The sequence below is a fragment of the Leptinotarsa decemlineata genome, unplaced genomic scaffold (assembly GCF_025532065.1).
Source record: "Leptinotarsa decemlineata unplaced genomic scaffold, Ldec_3_MD MMD2_tig00026340_RagTag_RagTag, whole genome shotgun sequence".
NCBI classification, from domain to species: Eukaryota; Metazoa; Arthropoda; class Insecta; order Coleoptera; family Chrysomelidae; genus Leptinotarsa; species Leptinotarsa decemlineata.
Window position 1 is genome coordinate 2,624,134 of NW_027412694.1, and position 16,749 is coordinate 2,640,882.

General features: G+C 36.0%; 1 protein-coding gene across 1 annotated transcript in view; it reads right to left on the reverse strand.

Moving 5' to 3' along the window:
* The window catches only part of LOC111508611 (TWiK family of potassium channels protein 7), a 508,045-nt gene that overhangs the window by 294,600 nt on the left and 196,696 nt on the right, over positions 1 to 16,749 (reverse strand). The window contains exon 3 of the mRNA XM_074183694.1: positions 14,207 to 14,433. Within this exon, the coding sequence (XP_074039795.1) occupies positions 14,207 to 14,433 (227 nt within the window). The remainder of the gene's footprint in view (positions 1 to 14,206; positions 14,434 to 16,749) is intronic.

Below are 16,749 nucleotides of genomic sequence, written 5' to 3' on the forward strand. Positions count from 1 at the left end.
GGAATTATAGAGCAGTTTGCAATCAGTCAGCGATGACTAAGATGTTTGATTCTATGCTTATAAAGAAATTTTCTCAGGGCTGTATGTCTTTATCCAGTTCCCAACAACATGGTTTCTCAGATGGTAAAGCCACTCGTACCAACCTTGCTCTTTACACAAACTACTCAACTGAAAATCTTGAAAGGAGGCTACAGATTGACTCTGTCTATACTGACTTTATCCAAGCCTTTGATGAAGTCAACCACGACCTACTTATATCTAAAATTCGAGCACTTGATATAGGCGGAAATGTTTTGCAAGTAATCAATAGCTACGTCCATTCAAGTTCCATCAGGGATACCGCAGGAATCCCAAATGGGCCCACTACTATTCAACTTATTTGTATCGGACATATAGTTTGTTTTCAAATATTCAGAGTTTCATATGTTTGCGGATGATATCAAACTTTATCGAGCAATTACTTGCCGGAAAGATATTGAATTAGTGCAAAAAGATCTCCAAGCTTTTTCCATGTGCTGTTGAAATTATTTATTAGAGGTGAACATCCATAAGTGTCAAATCATTTCGTTCGCTGAAATTATAAGTCCAATATTCTTTGAGAATACATTGAATAATATAGCTCTTAAAAGAGGAACATTTGTTCGCAATCTGGGAGTTAAATTTGATAGCGAAATTAATTTTGATCTTCAAATATCAGAAATTGTGCCAAAATGTCTCAAAATGTCAGGTTTTGTGTTGAGAATTTCCACTGATTTTTCAATTGAAACAAAATAATTCATATTGTGCTTTCCTAAGATCCATTTTTGAATATTGTTCGATAGGACGGATACTATGATGTTAATATCGATTTGATTGCGAATGTTCGAAAGAAATTCTTAAGGAATTGTGCTTTTCGCTTTGGTATTCAATGAAATGAATATGATTATAGTCAACTTTTAACCAAGTTGAATATAAAATCATTGGAAGATATGAGAATTTCTATGAACTTGAGTTTTCTCTTCAAATTAATAAATTGTGAGATAAACTTCCCAGAACTACTTCAACTAATTTATATCAAACAAAAAGATACGAGAAATCCTGACATGTTTCTTATAAATTTTTTTCATGCCAATTAGGCTTTGAACAGTCCGATTCCTCGTATTCTGAAGCTGGGAAATCAATATGATAATAACTTTGATCTGTTTAATGTATCCCTTCAGGTCTTTAAAAATCAGTTGAAAAGGCCTCAGCGTTTTGTAGTTCTTTACACTTTGTTAAATATGTTTTTGTAAATTGGTTTTGTCGTTGAATGCATAAATAAATAAATATCTGCCACGTATTCAGGAGTAATGTTTCTCTCACCGAATATCTCATCTGGCAATGTTCAACTATAAACTTTCGACTGGTATATGAAACTTAATATTGAATTGATGTATTTTTCATACCTGTATATCGGATTAATGATTATGTTTGGCTGTTTTTCTGAAATTGAGTCATGAACATTGAATGAGAGTTGTTCAAGCTTGTCCAGCACTTTCAACTCTAGTATTCACTGCAATCAAGTCTACTAAGAAGACATATGAAAAAAAGCAGAGATATTTTATATATGAAAATCGTACCATAGGTTCAGTGAAAAACAAACTATAGGCATTGGCAGATAAATTGCGATCAGAGAAACAAAAATAACAAAGGGCAGTATAATATAAGATTTTTATTGAAAAGACTTGTTCCATCGGGAGATGACTAAGACTTAGTCTTAGGCTACTCCTGATTCAACTTCTTTCTGTCAATTATAACAGAAAAAAAAGTTACGATAAGTAGCCACAGTCCGTCGCGTATTTTTGATATGTACCGCTCTCGGTGAAATCAAATGTGCCGAGACACTTCAACATCTCCCGTGGAAGAATCTATAAAAAAAAGAAACCTCTAACTTTTATTAGATGTTTCAGAATATCAAGGTTGCACGTAATAATTGTGTCTCCAATTAGGCGGATGGGTCTTTTTTGGATGGAATCCAGAAGCTTCAGGGTATGTTTAGGGGCGGACCTCCATACATGACAACAATACTCCAAAGAAGATCTGATCTGAGCGTCATAAAGCATCAGAAGTTGCTGAGGTTTGTACAGTTTTCTGGTTTGAAAAAGTATTCAAATCTTTTAAGAAGCAGCCGTTGCAATTCCAGCGACATGATTCTGCCACGACATATTGATGTCCATTTTAACTCCCACCGTCTGTCCTGGCATTAATATATCCGGTACGAAGATATACATCTTCCTGGAAAAAACCGATGTTTGAGCTTTCGTGGCATTTAATTCAACCTGTTCACTTTTCTCCTCAATTCAAAATCAACTCTAGATCCTTATTGAGATATGCAACCTGCTGCCGGTGAAGATGTGTATCCACAGCCGATGTTTCGGAATTCAAACAGAATGTCGAGATAAAAGTGTTGTATTCAGCAAGTCAACATAATCGATTTTTTTCCTGATTTATTCGGCCGTTACTTGAAGATTCATAGTCATTCCGTAAACTACACACAATTTTGTAGAGATCAAATCTTGAGGTGTAGTTTTTGTAATCGATTCTTGTTTTTCTTTTCAATATAAGTTGTTGACATGCAATAAAAAGAGGATTGAATACCAAATGGATCTCTGGGGAACACCAGCGTTGATGTTGAAAGTATTCGAGATATATTTAACGACGGCCACTCACAGAGAACTTCCTTTCAGGAAGCTGGAGAGTCATACACACGGTCAAAGGCCTCAGAAATATTAGGCGCAACAGCTCTTGACTTCTTGTTTTTCGATTGCTTCATTACAAATATGGGTTACATACGATATGAGGTGGCCTGTTGATCTTTGTTTCCGAAAGCCATATTGATGATTGAGTAACGTGAATATCAGTTTTTGGTGAACATATAAATACACTTCAATCACCATGTTCAGACAAGTGAGCTTCGCTTGGTTTCTATAGCGGGAAAAACAAATAATATCTGTTAAGAACTGTCAGGTGTTCATGCACGGTTACATAATGGAGATGTGAGCTATATCCAAATCGTTGTTTTCCAAACATTCAACTGTTCAGTTGATTGAATATGGATTTGAGAAAGAATGGAACATTTGACAGTAAGTACCTATTGGGGGTGAATAAATATTACCTATTGAGAATGACAAAGTGAATAACATTTTTTGGGGAGAAACTTCTCAACGCGTGCTTGACTTGAGGAGTAAGCTGGTGAATGCGTGACGAAAGCGTTACGAAAAGTGTGAGGCGATGAGGCGAACGGTAGTTGGTAGGAAGCTATGAGTTAGTGAAGATAGAAAGAGAGAAAGTAACGTTTTGTATATTACTGTAGGGGCAAGAGAGAGAGAGAGAGAGAGAGAGGTTTGAGCACACATTTACGGACGAGTAGGCTCCGAAGAATTAGAAGAGAATTATCATACGTTGCCACTAATATTAGCAGGAGATTTCAATGTTAATTTCGCGTTCACTCTAAGTGAACTTTCTACAAGATAAATTAGACTCACAAACGAATAATAACCCAATTGAGCCCACCACCAGACATGAATCATTAATCGATGGAGTTTTCTCTACATATTTTATAATTTTCATTCGTTAACATTCGTGTCTTATTTCTCATACCATAAGCGTATTTTCTCGGTCCTGCAATCGACCACAGTAATTAGTGATGCATCCGATAATGGAACTTATAAATGAAAATGGAAAATCTATTCAAAAATGTTTGTTTATCAATGAAAACTCATAATGAATTCGAATATTTGTAGAAATTTGACTTCAGTCGTGTGGTCTAAAATACTCTCGTTTTTATCAGTTTAGGATTGGTGCAATCAAGAATTTATTTTTTTACGAGAAATTTCCCACAAACTAGGGATTTCCGTATAGTTTACCAGAAATATTTCAAAAAAGAACAAATACAAATGGTATAGGCTACGGAGAATTCATCAAATCAATGAAAGGATTACGGAAGGACAGTACGATTTGCGAATCGGTTAATATGTAGACATATGGAAGTTGGAAATATTGTGGAAAAAATAATATTAATGAACATTTATAAAGAAAAACCGAAGTTTCGGAATAAATGTTTGGTTGGTAATTATGGGAACGATCATACTAGGTCCTTTTTTCTACCCTGAGTATTTGAATATAAATTTAAATTCTTTATTGGTGCTAGGGCACAAGATTGTTTACACAGGTCATTTCATTTTGAACATGAAACAATAACAAAAATATTAGGTACAAAAAAGCTTGGAAAAGGAAATAATGCTGCACATCAATAGTTTGACAGTCATTAAAATTGTGTAAAAATATGTATAATTGAGTTGTTCTGAAATGTAAGAGTACCAATGAAAAACTCATTTACATCATGAAAGGCATATTATGATAGAAAATATTGTAATTCATTGAAAAGGGCTAATTCATTTTACAAGTTCACGAAAATGTTCACATTATGCGAAAAATGTTTTATTTCTGCCTCGATATGAGAAAACGATCGGACAGCGAAATGCCAATAACATGACACGTAAATAATATTTCTCGTTCACACAAAAGGGTTTTTAAAAACTTTTTATTTGAACAGAGTAACAACTAATAACTATGAAATATAAGTACTGACTATTACAAATCAATTACACCTATTTATATATAAATTATTGCCGACTTTGCAGATATCAGCAAAATAATTGATGTCGTCTTCGGGTCATCGAACAATATTCTGCTGATGTAAGGGGTTATCGAACTGTAACTCGTAGAATATATGAGTACGTACCTCATCATGAGACTCAGAATATTAGTAAGTATAGAATATACCGAAATTGTTCAACTGGCTGGATTCTCAAGATGTACGAGATATGTTCAGCAAAATTATAAGTTTCAAATGAGTATTGAAATAAATGTAAAAAAGAGACCCATCTGAATATGGCATTTTACTGGATTCACACCTCACTGAACATTTTCATACATGTGACGTTATTGAAAAACTCGAATATGTCCTCACTCGAATGTGTCACTTTATAATTTTTTTTTTTCACCGTAGTGTGCGCTGGTCAGGCCCTATCCCCCGAAGCTCCGATACATTCGGGAGGGCGCGCCAGCATTATCAACCAATGACCACTCTCCACACCGTGGGATAAGTAATCATTGGGTCCGAGAATCATGTGCCCTGAGCAAGCGCAGTGAGCCAAGAATGACAGACTTCTGCATCTGTGCGGCTGAGATTTCTGCCTTAATGCGGCAAGTCGGTATGATTTTAAGATTCGAGAGTAGAGAGGACATAATTCCACCAAGAACTGCAATAATCAGAACAACCATCTTGACAGAGTGATCTGGATAGAGTCTGCGGAGTTTGAAGAGAAAATCTCGATATTTTATACGTTTTTCCTCCTCTTTTCTGACGATATTTGTCTCATTAGGAGCTGAAAACTCCACGACAAATATCGTTTTACTCTGGTGGTCGAGAAGGACTACATCAGGCTTATGCGCTTGTGAGAGCCTAAGGGTGAGAAAGGAATAGTTCCAATGAATTTGACACTTACGATATTGCCGAGACACTGGTGTCGTAAAAGTGGCGTAGATGGTAATATAGCATTCTTAGGGCCGAGTTTTGTCGATAGATATTGGTCGAGACCGCATATGCTGCACATGCTGATAGCAAGTGCATTAGAGTCTCGGGCGTCTCGCGGCAGGCCTTGCACCTTGTGTCTGGATCCTCTAAACCCATCATGTGATCGCGGTAGACTGAGTTGTTGAAGACACCATTCTGACAACCTATGATGAACCCCTCAGTTTCCGACTTCAGCCCACTCGACCTGAGAAAAGCGAACGTCAGGCGCTTTGATAAGCCAAGGTCTCCAATGTTATGGAAGAAGACCCCATGCATTGGCTTATTCTTGTGTGTCCTCAGAAGTGAGGTAATCTCTGCGGATTTTATCTGAGCTTTTTGCTGAACGGGTTCCAACTCGGTGACAAAATTGTGGTCACCTCGTCCAGAGTCGAAAACTATACCAAGTTCATCAGCTGCTCAGGCAGCTGCCCTAAAAATAAATGCTTCAATTCCTGCTCTATCATGGTCACGGACCATGTAGAGAAGGGGATCCGAACTCCTCACGACTTTACAGGCTGTATCCAGTACCTTTCTGTCATGTAGACATGTCATGTTGTCGGGGAAAATACAACCGTGGAACGAACGATTTGGAATGCAAACTCCTATAGAGATGCATCCTTTTCCAGGTCTTTTCGTCGAGTTGATACAGCTCCTCCCGAGTACACTTCACTACTCCAAACGAGTAGAATAAGATTGGAATGGCAAGCATATTCGTAGCAGCAACTTTGTTCTTCCCCGACAGTTCCGATGACCATATCTGTCGAAGTTTGTAATAATACTTGCCGCGCAGAGAGTTTTTCACTGCTATTACCTCTTGTGAGTGGCGTTGTTCCACCCATTTCTCCGGCATCAAGATGGTGTAGGATGTTTCCATCTACGAGCTGCGCATCCTCTCCGTAGTCTTCGCATCGTTCTCTTTTGAGATGGACCATTACACATTTTTCCATCCCGAATTTCATACCGATAGCATGCGTGTACTCTCAAGGACTGATGGAGATCCTTCTCTCCAGAGGCATAAATTTTGAGATCATCCATATAAAACAAATGGGTGACCTTGTGCCTCCGGTTTCCGAAGGTGCCACAATTATACCCTCGATTATTTCTGAGCGCAACGAATAATGACAATAGTGAGATGCAGAAGAGAAGGGGACTGAGGGAATCACCCTGAAATACACCCCTTCTGAAAGTGACCCACCCTGTTTAGACTATTGCTTGACCAGATGTTATGGTGGAGCGAGTTCGCCAAAGCGGTATCAGTTTGTTCAATGCATCTCACTATTTTGTCGGGTACCGCAAGGCAATATGAGTTCATGCGAAATTGTATCAAATGTCAGCATTTATTATTATTATTATTATACTATACAGAAACCACAGAAATAGTGTATCAATGTTTCACTCATTTAGAATTCATTTTTATATCTTCATAGTAAAAACATAAATCAGCTAGTTCAGACTGACAGAAAAGGCATGACTCGTCGAGCATGAGAAGACCTGAGAGTACTGTAGACATAACTACAACCTACTCTCAGGAAAATGTCTGCGAAAAAAACGTAACTTTTTTTACTTTCCCACCTCAATGCAGTCACCGTTTTTTACACTTCGAAATAACCGCTTTCGGACCCTTCAACGCTCAGTACAGAGTTGAAATGTATAACTCGATAATTTCAAACCCTAGTAAACTGTCACAATTCATAATATTCTAAAGACGCTTTTAATGATGCTTCAAACATGAACAATATTACGTTCGGTCTGAAGAACACCAGAGTATGACCTATTGATGAAAATATTCTCAACGAAGATTTTTTCACCCGCTTCTGTGACAGATCGATCACAGTCTATTCAAGAGCCCACTGGTTTAGCTGAAAATTTAAATGACTCTTCGAATGCAGGGAAATTGGATACTCCAACATTGAAGTGTTACAGATGAGAGTATTAAATTCTAATCTTCAAGTTACTGCAGAACTCATTAAACCATATATTCTGAAGCTCCGCTTCGAAAACCGGCTACCCTGCTATGTAAAGCCAAAACCACAGTTATAACTGACAACCCAGAAAAAGACGAAATGTTCATAGAAGACATGATGTTTTTATTGGAGAAAAATCCCAAAGCTAGCGGAATGAAGAAAATTGAAATTGACAAAATGTTAAAGCGACTCAAAAAAAGGTTTGCGCAAAATCAGATCCAGTACCATCAGTAACGATTCATTGTATGATGTAGCTAGTGATTGTGAGTAATGTAATATTTCTTCAACTGGAAAATTCACTCCAGAATTGAAAAAGGGTAGCCAGATGAAAGTTAAATCATTAATGACAACCTATGTAGTATTTACAAAAAAAATATTCTGAAGATTTGTACTGATGTGGAATTTTCCCGAAATTAGAGCATGAAATTTGTGACATTGGAGGTGTATTCAATTGTTTTTGGACTTTATGTTACTGAGAAAAATGATCATAATCTATGTTGAATATTCTTTTAGATGACGAATGGATCGAAGCACCTACACGGTTCATTGTTACACTTCATAATTAAAAACAAAGTTTGTTAGTGTTTGGTTCGAACCAATTTTGGAAAGTCTGTTGATTGTTCAGTCATTACTTTTATGTAAGTCAATAATTTTCATGAAACTGATATCTTCTGTTTGGAGTCGGTGTTTAATTTCTTTTTATTGTGTCTTCAGAATGGAAACGATAAGCCCAGCATCATTCTCAAATTCTAGTAAATATTTTGATTGAAAATTTTTTGCCAAAAAAATTATCCTATCAAATTTGTCTATTTCTAGTCATGTGTGTCGAAATAACCAATGAAACCATGTCAATGGTTTCATTGGTCAAATAGCAATGTCATGACATAGTTATCACTTATGTCATGACATTGCTAAGCAACCAACACAATAAAGTTGTTTGACATTTCAGTAATTCAATTTATTTCGAAAATGTCACTTCCTCGCTTTGGTGTTCAAAATGATGCGGCAATTGACAAAATCATTGAAGAAAATACACCAAAAAATACTGTCAATAGTAAAAAATACCCTTGGAAAATATTTATTGAGTTTTGTGACGCCAGAAAATATGAATTGGATGGAAATCGTACTCTCGAAGAGCTTGCATTAATACTCAAGGATTGGGCGATTAATATGAGAAAAAAGGATAGCACAGAGTTTAAGGAGGCTACTGTTAAAACCGTATGGAATATAACAAGCAAATTATTACAAGAAAAGTATTACAAGGAGTATAATATCATGCTAGACCCCTTTAAAAGTGTTGCATTCAAACAAGCGCGGAATGCACGCGACGCAGCACGAAGAAATTCACAAACAGATCCCACTAAACGCAAAACAAGTTCAGGAACATCATAACCAAATAATCAATAGTATGCGTGGAAACACCTATGCAGTAACCGAGACAAATACAGCAAGATCAACGGAATATCATTATACGAATTGTTCTTTTAATAACTGTGTGTTCAATAAATAATTTTGTTCGAATTGCAAAAAAATTTCTCACCGAATATCCCTCGAACATTGATAAATAACTCATAATTTTATCACAACTTCCTCAAGCACGTTATTTTAGGTAACATCCCTCCGCCTTCGGCGTCGGGATGTTACCAAATAACGTGCTTTCGAAAACTGTGATAAAATTATTTCGTTAGTTATCAATGTCCTTGGGATATTATAGCTGATGATGATATAGCTCTTATTACTAAGATGTTTATTGGCTACCGTCGTTATGACAAAAATAGCATATATAGATAAATTAAATTCAATTACAAGGAACATATTTCGTATATTCAGCGTTTATCCATCTCAGTTTCATCAAACTTTCTGAAATATTATGCATAGTATAAACGAAGTCGATTCGACTGGCATCAAAACTGAATAGTTACCGAGCGTCGGCAGTTTCTTCGTATGGCGTTGGCGAAGTGGTATATCAAACGAGGTCTAATCATTATTTTTATGTGGGAGGTTTTATGTAGTATTCACTAGTATATTCATCAGACCCGATACATTAGCCTTCTGTTTAGTTGTTCTGATTGACTTCGAATGATGAACTTTTTTTTATACTGACCTTTTCATAAATGATTGTGTCCCTTCAATCGGGTTGTCTGTCGATTTCAGCATCAAATTTTTCGTTTATATATATATATATATATATATATATATATATATATATATATATATATATATATATATATATATATATATATATATATATATATATATATATAAATATAAATAAGAAGGTTATCGAGTGTCTTGATATAGATAAAGGAGTTTTCTAATCGGACATAGCACTCAAGGAAGTGGCAAACCATAGACACGTGTTTCGGGCTTTTGGCCCATCATCAGTATGGTGCAGCCAAGTGTAAGGATGGGCAACACTTGGTTAACAGAAGAAATAAATACAAATGCACGGAGCCACCAGCAGGAGCCAGCCGCACATTTGTGGTTTCACTTAATAGATCTTGTGTTTACAAGAAAACTATCAAAATTACCACGGAGGCAGCTATAGCTACCTGCGTGACATCCGGGTCCAGGAAATAATATAAATAAGAAGGTTATCGAGTGTCTTGATATAGATAAAGGAGTTTTCTAATCGGACATAGCACTCAAGGAAGTGGCAAACCATAGACACGTGTTTCGGGCTTTTGGCCCATCATCAGTATGGTGCAGCCAAGTGTAAGGATGGGCAACACTTGGTTAACAGAAGAAATAAATACAAATGCACGGAGCCACCAGCAGGAGCCAGCCGCACATTTGTGGTTTCACTTGTAAACACAAGATCTATTAAGTGAAACCACAAATGTGCGGCTGGCTCCTGCTGGTGGCTCCGTGCATTTGTATTTATTTCTTCTGTTAACCAAGTGTTGCCCATCCTTACACTTGGCTGCACCATACTGATGATGGGCCAAAAGCCCGAAACACGTGTCTATGGTTTGCCACTTCCTTGAGTGCTATGTCCGATTAGAAAACTCCTTTATCTATATCAAGACACTCGATAACCTTCTTATTTATATTATTTCCTGGACCCGGATGTCACGCAGGTAGCTATAGCTGCCTCCGTGGTAATTTTGATAGTTTTCTTGTAAACACAAGATCTATTAAGTGAAACCACAAATGTGCGGCTGGCTCCTGCTGGTGGCTCCGTGCATTTGTATTTATTTCTTCTGTTAACCAAGTGTTGCCCATCCTTACACTTGGCTGCACCATACTGATGATGGGCCAAAAGCCCGAAACACGTGTCTATGGTTTGCCACTTCCTTGAGTGCTATGTCCGATTAGAAAACTCCTTTATCTATATATATATATATATATATATATATATATATATATATATATATATATATATATATATATTTACTATTAATGTAAGTTACTAAAAGGATTCGAAGCTCTATAACTTCTGTTTGATTATCTGCGAGCGCTTTCGACAGCTGGTCGTACTGTCATCATCTAGGCACTACTCTATCTGAACGTGTCATCCTGTTGTATGTCCTTTTATACGGGTTCAACGCCTCACGAAGTCGGCGTGAGGTACTTTAGGTAAACTTGCCTGTATTTCGATTATATCAGGTACTATTCTTTGTGTTGGATCTTCTCTAGGTTTATTGTTTCTAGGAGATTTGTTTAATATATTGAATGTTAGGTCTTGTTGTGTTTTGATTTGTACTTGTTCCTCGATAAGTGATTTATGACTGTTAAATTTATGGATGTTTAAGTTTTCCCAAATGTCTATGCGGTTTCCCTTATTGACTCGTTTCATGAGTTTTATGTTCTCTGGTGGGGGGAAATTATGTTTGTTTTGTATGGCGTGTGTTGCAAGGTTTGATTATATATTATTGGGTTTATGTATGCCGTTTTGTGCTCATCGTACCTTTGGATCAGCTTTTTCTTGGTTTGGCCGATATATAATTTATTGCAGTCCGAGCATTGTATACTGTATATCCCGTTTTGGTTTTTGTCTACTTCTTTTTTATGGCTATTTTTTTCTGTGTTATTTTCGTGTTTGGCTTGTATGTGATGTTGATGTTCAATGGATTGAAGATGTTTGTTAGTTTTTTGGTTTGGTGTCCTACGTACGTAAATGCTGTCCATCGTTGTGTTGTTTTGTCTGTTGGGGTGGCTTGATCCTTGTTCTGTATTTTTCGTTTGATTCAGTTTTCTAGTTTATCTATTGTCTTTTGGGTGTATCCGTTTTCGTTCGCTATTTGGTATATGATTTTCCGTTCTTTGTTTCGGGCTTCATTGCTGAGTGGTATCCTTAACATTCTATATATGAATGCGTTATAGACAGCCATTTTGTGTGATGGTGGATGGTTTGAACTTGCGGGTATGGTGGAGCTTGTTTGTGTAGGTTTCCTGTATATTGCCATTTGAAATTGTGTTTTGTTGTGGTTATATCCTATGGTTATGTCCAGGTAGTTAAGTTGTGTTCTTCCTCAATACTGAAACATAGTTTTTGATTTATTTCGTTAATTTTTTTTGTTATTTGTTCTATTCTTATTCCATTGTTTTGTGATATGTCCAGTCAATCGTCAACGTATCTGAACCATTCTCCTTTTTCATCATGTGTTCTTATTATTGTTAAGATTTTCTCATCTATGGTTTGCAGGTATATTTCGGATATAATGCTAGATAGTGGGGATCCCATCGCTAGTCCATCTGTTTGTTTATAAATTTTCTCTTCAGATTCGAAATAATTTTGATTAAGTATTGTATTTAGACTGTGTTCCATTTGGTTAATGTAGGTTTTGTCTATATTTTGGTGTTTTAGGTTCTCAGATATGATGTTTATACTTTCGTTGACTGGTATGTTGGAGTACATGTTTTTTTATGTCGAACGAGTACAGTTTAGTGTTCGGACTGACATTTGTCGTAGAGATTCTGTCTGTGAGTTTCATTGAATTTTTGATGCAGTGGTCGTTGTTCCTGTTGATTTTGTTTTTCAGTTCGTCGGCTATGATTTTTGAAATTTTGTATGAAGGTGCTTTGGTGAAATTGATAACCGGTCTTATAGGTTTATTTTCCTTATGTATCTTTATCTGTGCGTTGAGTTTTGGTGCTTTTAGGTTGTTGACTGTGTATCTGTTCAATGCTTTGTTGTTAAAGATCTGTTTGTTGGATTTTATTAGGCTATTAATTTGTCTTTCATATTTTGTGGTTGGATCGTGATTCATCGTGCTAAAATCGTTTTCCGTTATATATTTGTTCACTTTCATACTTAATTCCTGTTTTTCAATAATAGGAATTAATATGACCCTCATCACAACATTTTCAACAAAAACAATTTTTGTTTCTTCATGGTGGTGGATGTACTTCACCACACACTTCACATAATGTTTTTTCTGTTTCTGCTGCCGTCGGGACGGACGTCTTGCTGAAGTTGCTCCTACCTCGCTGTGGAGGACGGCTACTGCTTTCCAACCTCCTTTCTTCTATTGTACCTGAATACTTCCTACTCTCTAGGTGATACTCTTTCTGTTCTGGGCTGAGTTCACATTCACATTGACTTCTTTGACTGCTAGCTTCCTTGTTCAAAGCTATTTTGATGACTTTCTTGAATGTAAAATTTTCACTTTTTTCTTTAAAAAGCCTGTCCTTCATACATCCTTTTGGGAAACCACATATGAATCTATCACGCATTACAACTGTGAGTTTATCTTTGAAATCGCATTTTTCTGCTAACTGTCTCATCCGGGCTGTCCATTCTGGTAACGTTTCATCTCTATTTTTCGAAGCGAAATAAAATATTTCTCGATTTGGAAAAACTTACTTAGCCGGTGTGAAATGCTTGTCTAAGAGCGCTATCAATTCTTTGAATGATTTCTCTGACGGTTTGTTCGGCAAACATAAACTATTTATTAACTGATATGTCGTTTTGTTGTACGTATTTAATAATAGACCACGTTGTTTCTCTTCCCCCTTTATTCCGTTCATTAGCAAATATTTCTCTAATAGTCCTTTATTCTTGAATCACATCCATTTGGATCAAAAACCCTTAAATAGACTATATACGACATCTCTATTTTATGTGTAAACATTTGAACCAATTCTGTGTTTCCGATCAGATATCATAGACCTCGTCACTATTGTGATGAACGATACTTTCTGTCGTGGGTTTTGTATAACAATGAGGAAAGTAGCTAGCATAAGCCGTTTATTGGATATTATAAATATACAAATGTCCTCTGTCTCGATATAAAATCAAAAGCCACTCGTTTTATATCCGAGTGTTATTTTCATGGGAGGCACGTCAAATAACAGTTTGGGTTCCGTGACAAAACAGTTCAACATATTTAATACCATGCAGAAATTATTTATTTGAATTTCAGGCCAAAAATGTTGGCCGTCTTGAGTTCGAACTCTCTTCACTCATTACTTACCTTATTTGATGGATTTTTTTTCAGTAATTTCGAAGCAATTCTAATTTTTGAATTGAGGTAATATGAACTTGCATATCGAGATGAAAATATTTCACGGCGCCATGTGGCCATGAATAAACCTAGTAAAATTCGGTATCATCACAGACAGAGATATTTCAATAAATGAAACATGAATTATTTTACTGATGTTGAAAATATATTGGTGCAAAACTGGTGCAGTCTCTTACCGATAGTAGTAATAAGGGTCAACGAATACAAGAAACTGGAACTGAAGCTCCATTTGTGAAAACTGTGGTGAAACGGCATGGTCCCCTCGCTTGAACTGATATATCCACTTTCACTATTTTTTAACACTTTGAACAATGCTTCCTGAAATAACAGAACTTCCTCAGCTGCCAGTCTAGTCCAGTTCTCCCTATAGAGAATATTCAAATTTTCTGTAATGCTCCACAATCTGAAAAGGAAGTAATGCATTAGACAATTATAACCAGAATATCGTACTTATAAATCTCTGGGTTTTTTGAGACTCGAAGGAGAATTTTTTTTCAGAAAGGTACCAAATTAGGGCTGGTAATAAAATCCTCAATGAACTGAATCATTTTTTCCTCTACAAAATATGACATCTCACATACTGATTTTCTAAGAAAAAATCGAATATTTTTTAAATATTTAAGTATTTCTTGTCCGCAATTTTTTTTCCGTAAACACTTTTCATCTGCGAACACATTTCGTCATCTGTGGTTATGTAATACGGCACGTAATCGACGATTTAATGAAAAAATAAGCGCATGTGAAAATAACTGTCATTTCTCATTGTCAAATTATTCATTTACTAACTCTGCATGAATTTACATTTGAATAACACTATGGTGTGAATATCAGTGTTTATAATAATCAAAAATAGATACTGATACCGATATGGCTACCACTAACACATTTCCGGTGCTGCAGAAATTGGAAAGTATGGCTAAGTTGGATTTAGATGAAAATCAATACAACCCATTGAACAACTGCCGTCAAGAACATAATATCGATAATCTCCCAGAAAATGTTCTTCAGCTATATTTTTCTAATAGAGTTGGTAATGATTATGATAATCATCAATGATACCTATGCTATAGTATGATCAGTTATTGGAAGAAGTTGACATATCCAAATTTTCTAAACTTATTGCATTTCTGAATTAACAAGGTGGTATCGAGATGTAATAAACATATGTGATGCACCATATTGAACTCATCTCTCGCACGAATAAGAAAGTTTCAATCAGTTTTGCTGATCTCATTACAGCTCTGTTTAATTATTGAAATCACTAAATTTTGTCGGAGGGACTTAATACGTAAAATAACCAAAGATATCATTGATCATAGCGATGTGCTTGTGATAACCATATTCTACTCAGAAAAGTATAAGGAGATTCCTACAGTTAGAAGTAGTTGGTTTAGGCCGATTTTGAAACCCTGAATCTTTCTTCACCCACGTCACACGATGTAGTAAAGATCCATTTGAGGAAGATTTTTGGACTCGACCTTGAATCACCATGATAACGCAGACAAGGTGACTTTGAGGTACTGTTTTGGATTCGACCTTAATCGACCCTGATTGATTCACGCCACATTTCGAATGAACTCAAGCAAGTTACGCAGCTATCTTGAAGTTTTGAGGATTTGACCATAAATGACGAGATGGCTTCTGAAGTCATAATTTTGATGAAGTGACTGACCATGTTAAAGAAATGTGAAATATCCAAAAATACATGTGTTCTTTTCCAGCATTCAGTATAAAACTAACTCTTCTCTTTTTTATTAAACGTCAAATTTCTTGATGTCATAGAATATCACTGATTTCACAGAATATAAATACAATAAAATATTTGCAGGCTTCTAAGAGACTTCGGATGAACTTCAGCCATGTCACTCGACTATTTTTTAGTTTCAAGGATTCGACCTTGAACGACTTTCAGCTGCATGGAGAATGATTTGGAGTGCGCTTTTTATTTGATCCCCAGTGATCTTCTGTAATATCACATGTTTAGTTTGTGTTAGTTTGAGGGCACATATTTGAGCTCATTCCCTGCCCACTCTTTGAAAGAACGTATAAAAAAGAGGCCACTCACTCACAGGAGTCAGTTTGCTATCACATGTACTGAATATTTCTACAAATATGTTTCACTGTGATAGGTACGGAAGCAATAAACATAAGAATTGAAAAATCATTTTTTAGGTGAAGTGAATTAATTAAGGACAAACTGATGCCAATATTTTACGTTATACTAGGAACCTTATTCATAGTTAAGAAGAATTGAATGATTGATGTGTTGCCTGTTCACATTCAATTCTTCCAACCGAAGTTCTTGCAAGAATCGGCTCATTACATTGTTAAGTAGCACATTAAGAATCAGTTACCTTTACGTTTTTCTTTATCGTGATTTATAATATCCATATATTAGGTCACACGCTGGGTATTAGTTTAGGGTTGAATCTGTTAGTTATCTCTTGTATATTTTAGTGATTTTTGTAATTGAAGCCGGCCAAATCACTTGAAGCCCATTTTGATTACAAATATTTTATTTCATCGGTAATAACATCTTTGATCTACGGCCCTGTTGAATGTTTCGAGTTTGTAACTAAACCGACCGTACTTAAGCCAAAAAAGTAATTACGTTTTATCTGGAAATTAACAAACCCATGGGTGAACGTAATAGCAAATTCAAACTGGATAATCAAATTTGACTAGTGAGCTGGTTATGGCACCCTAAGAACTTTGACCC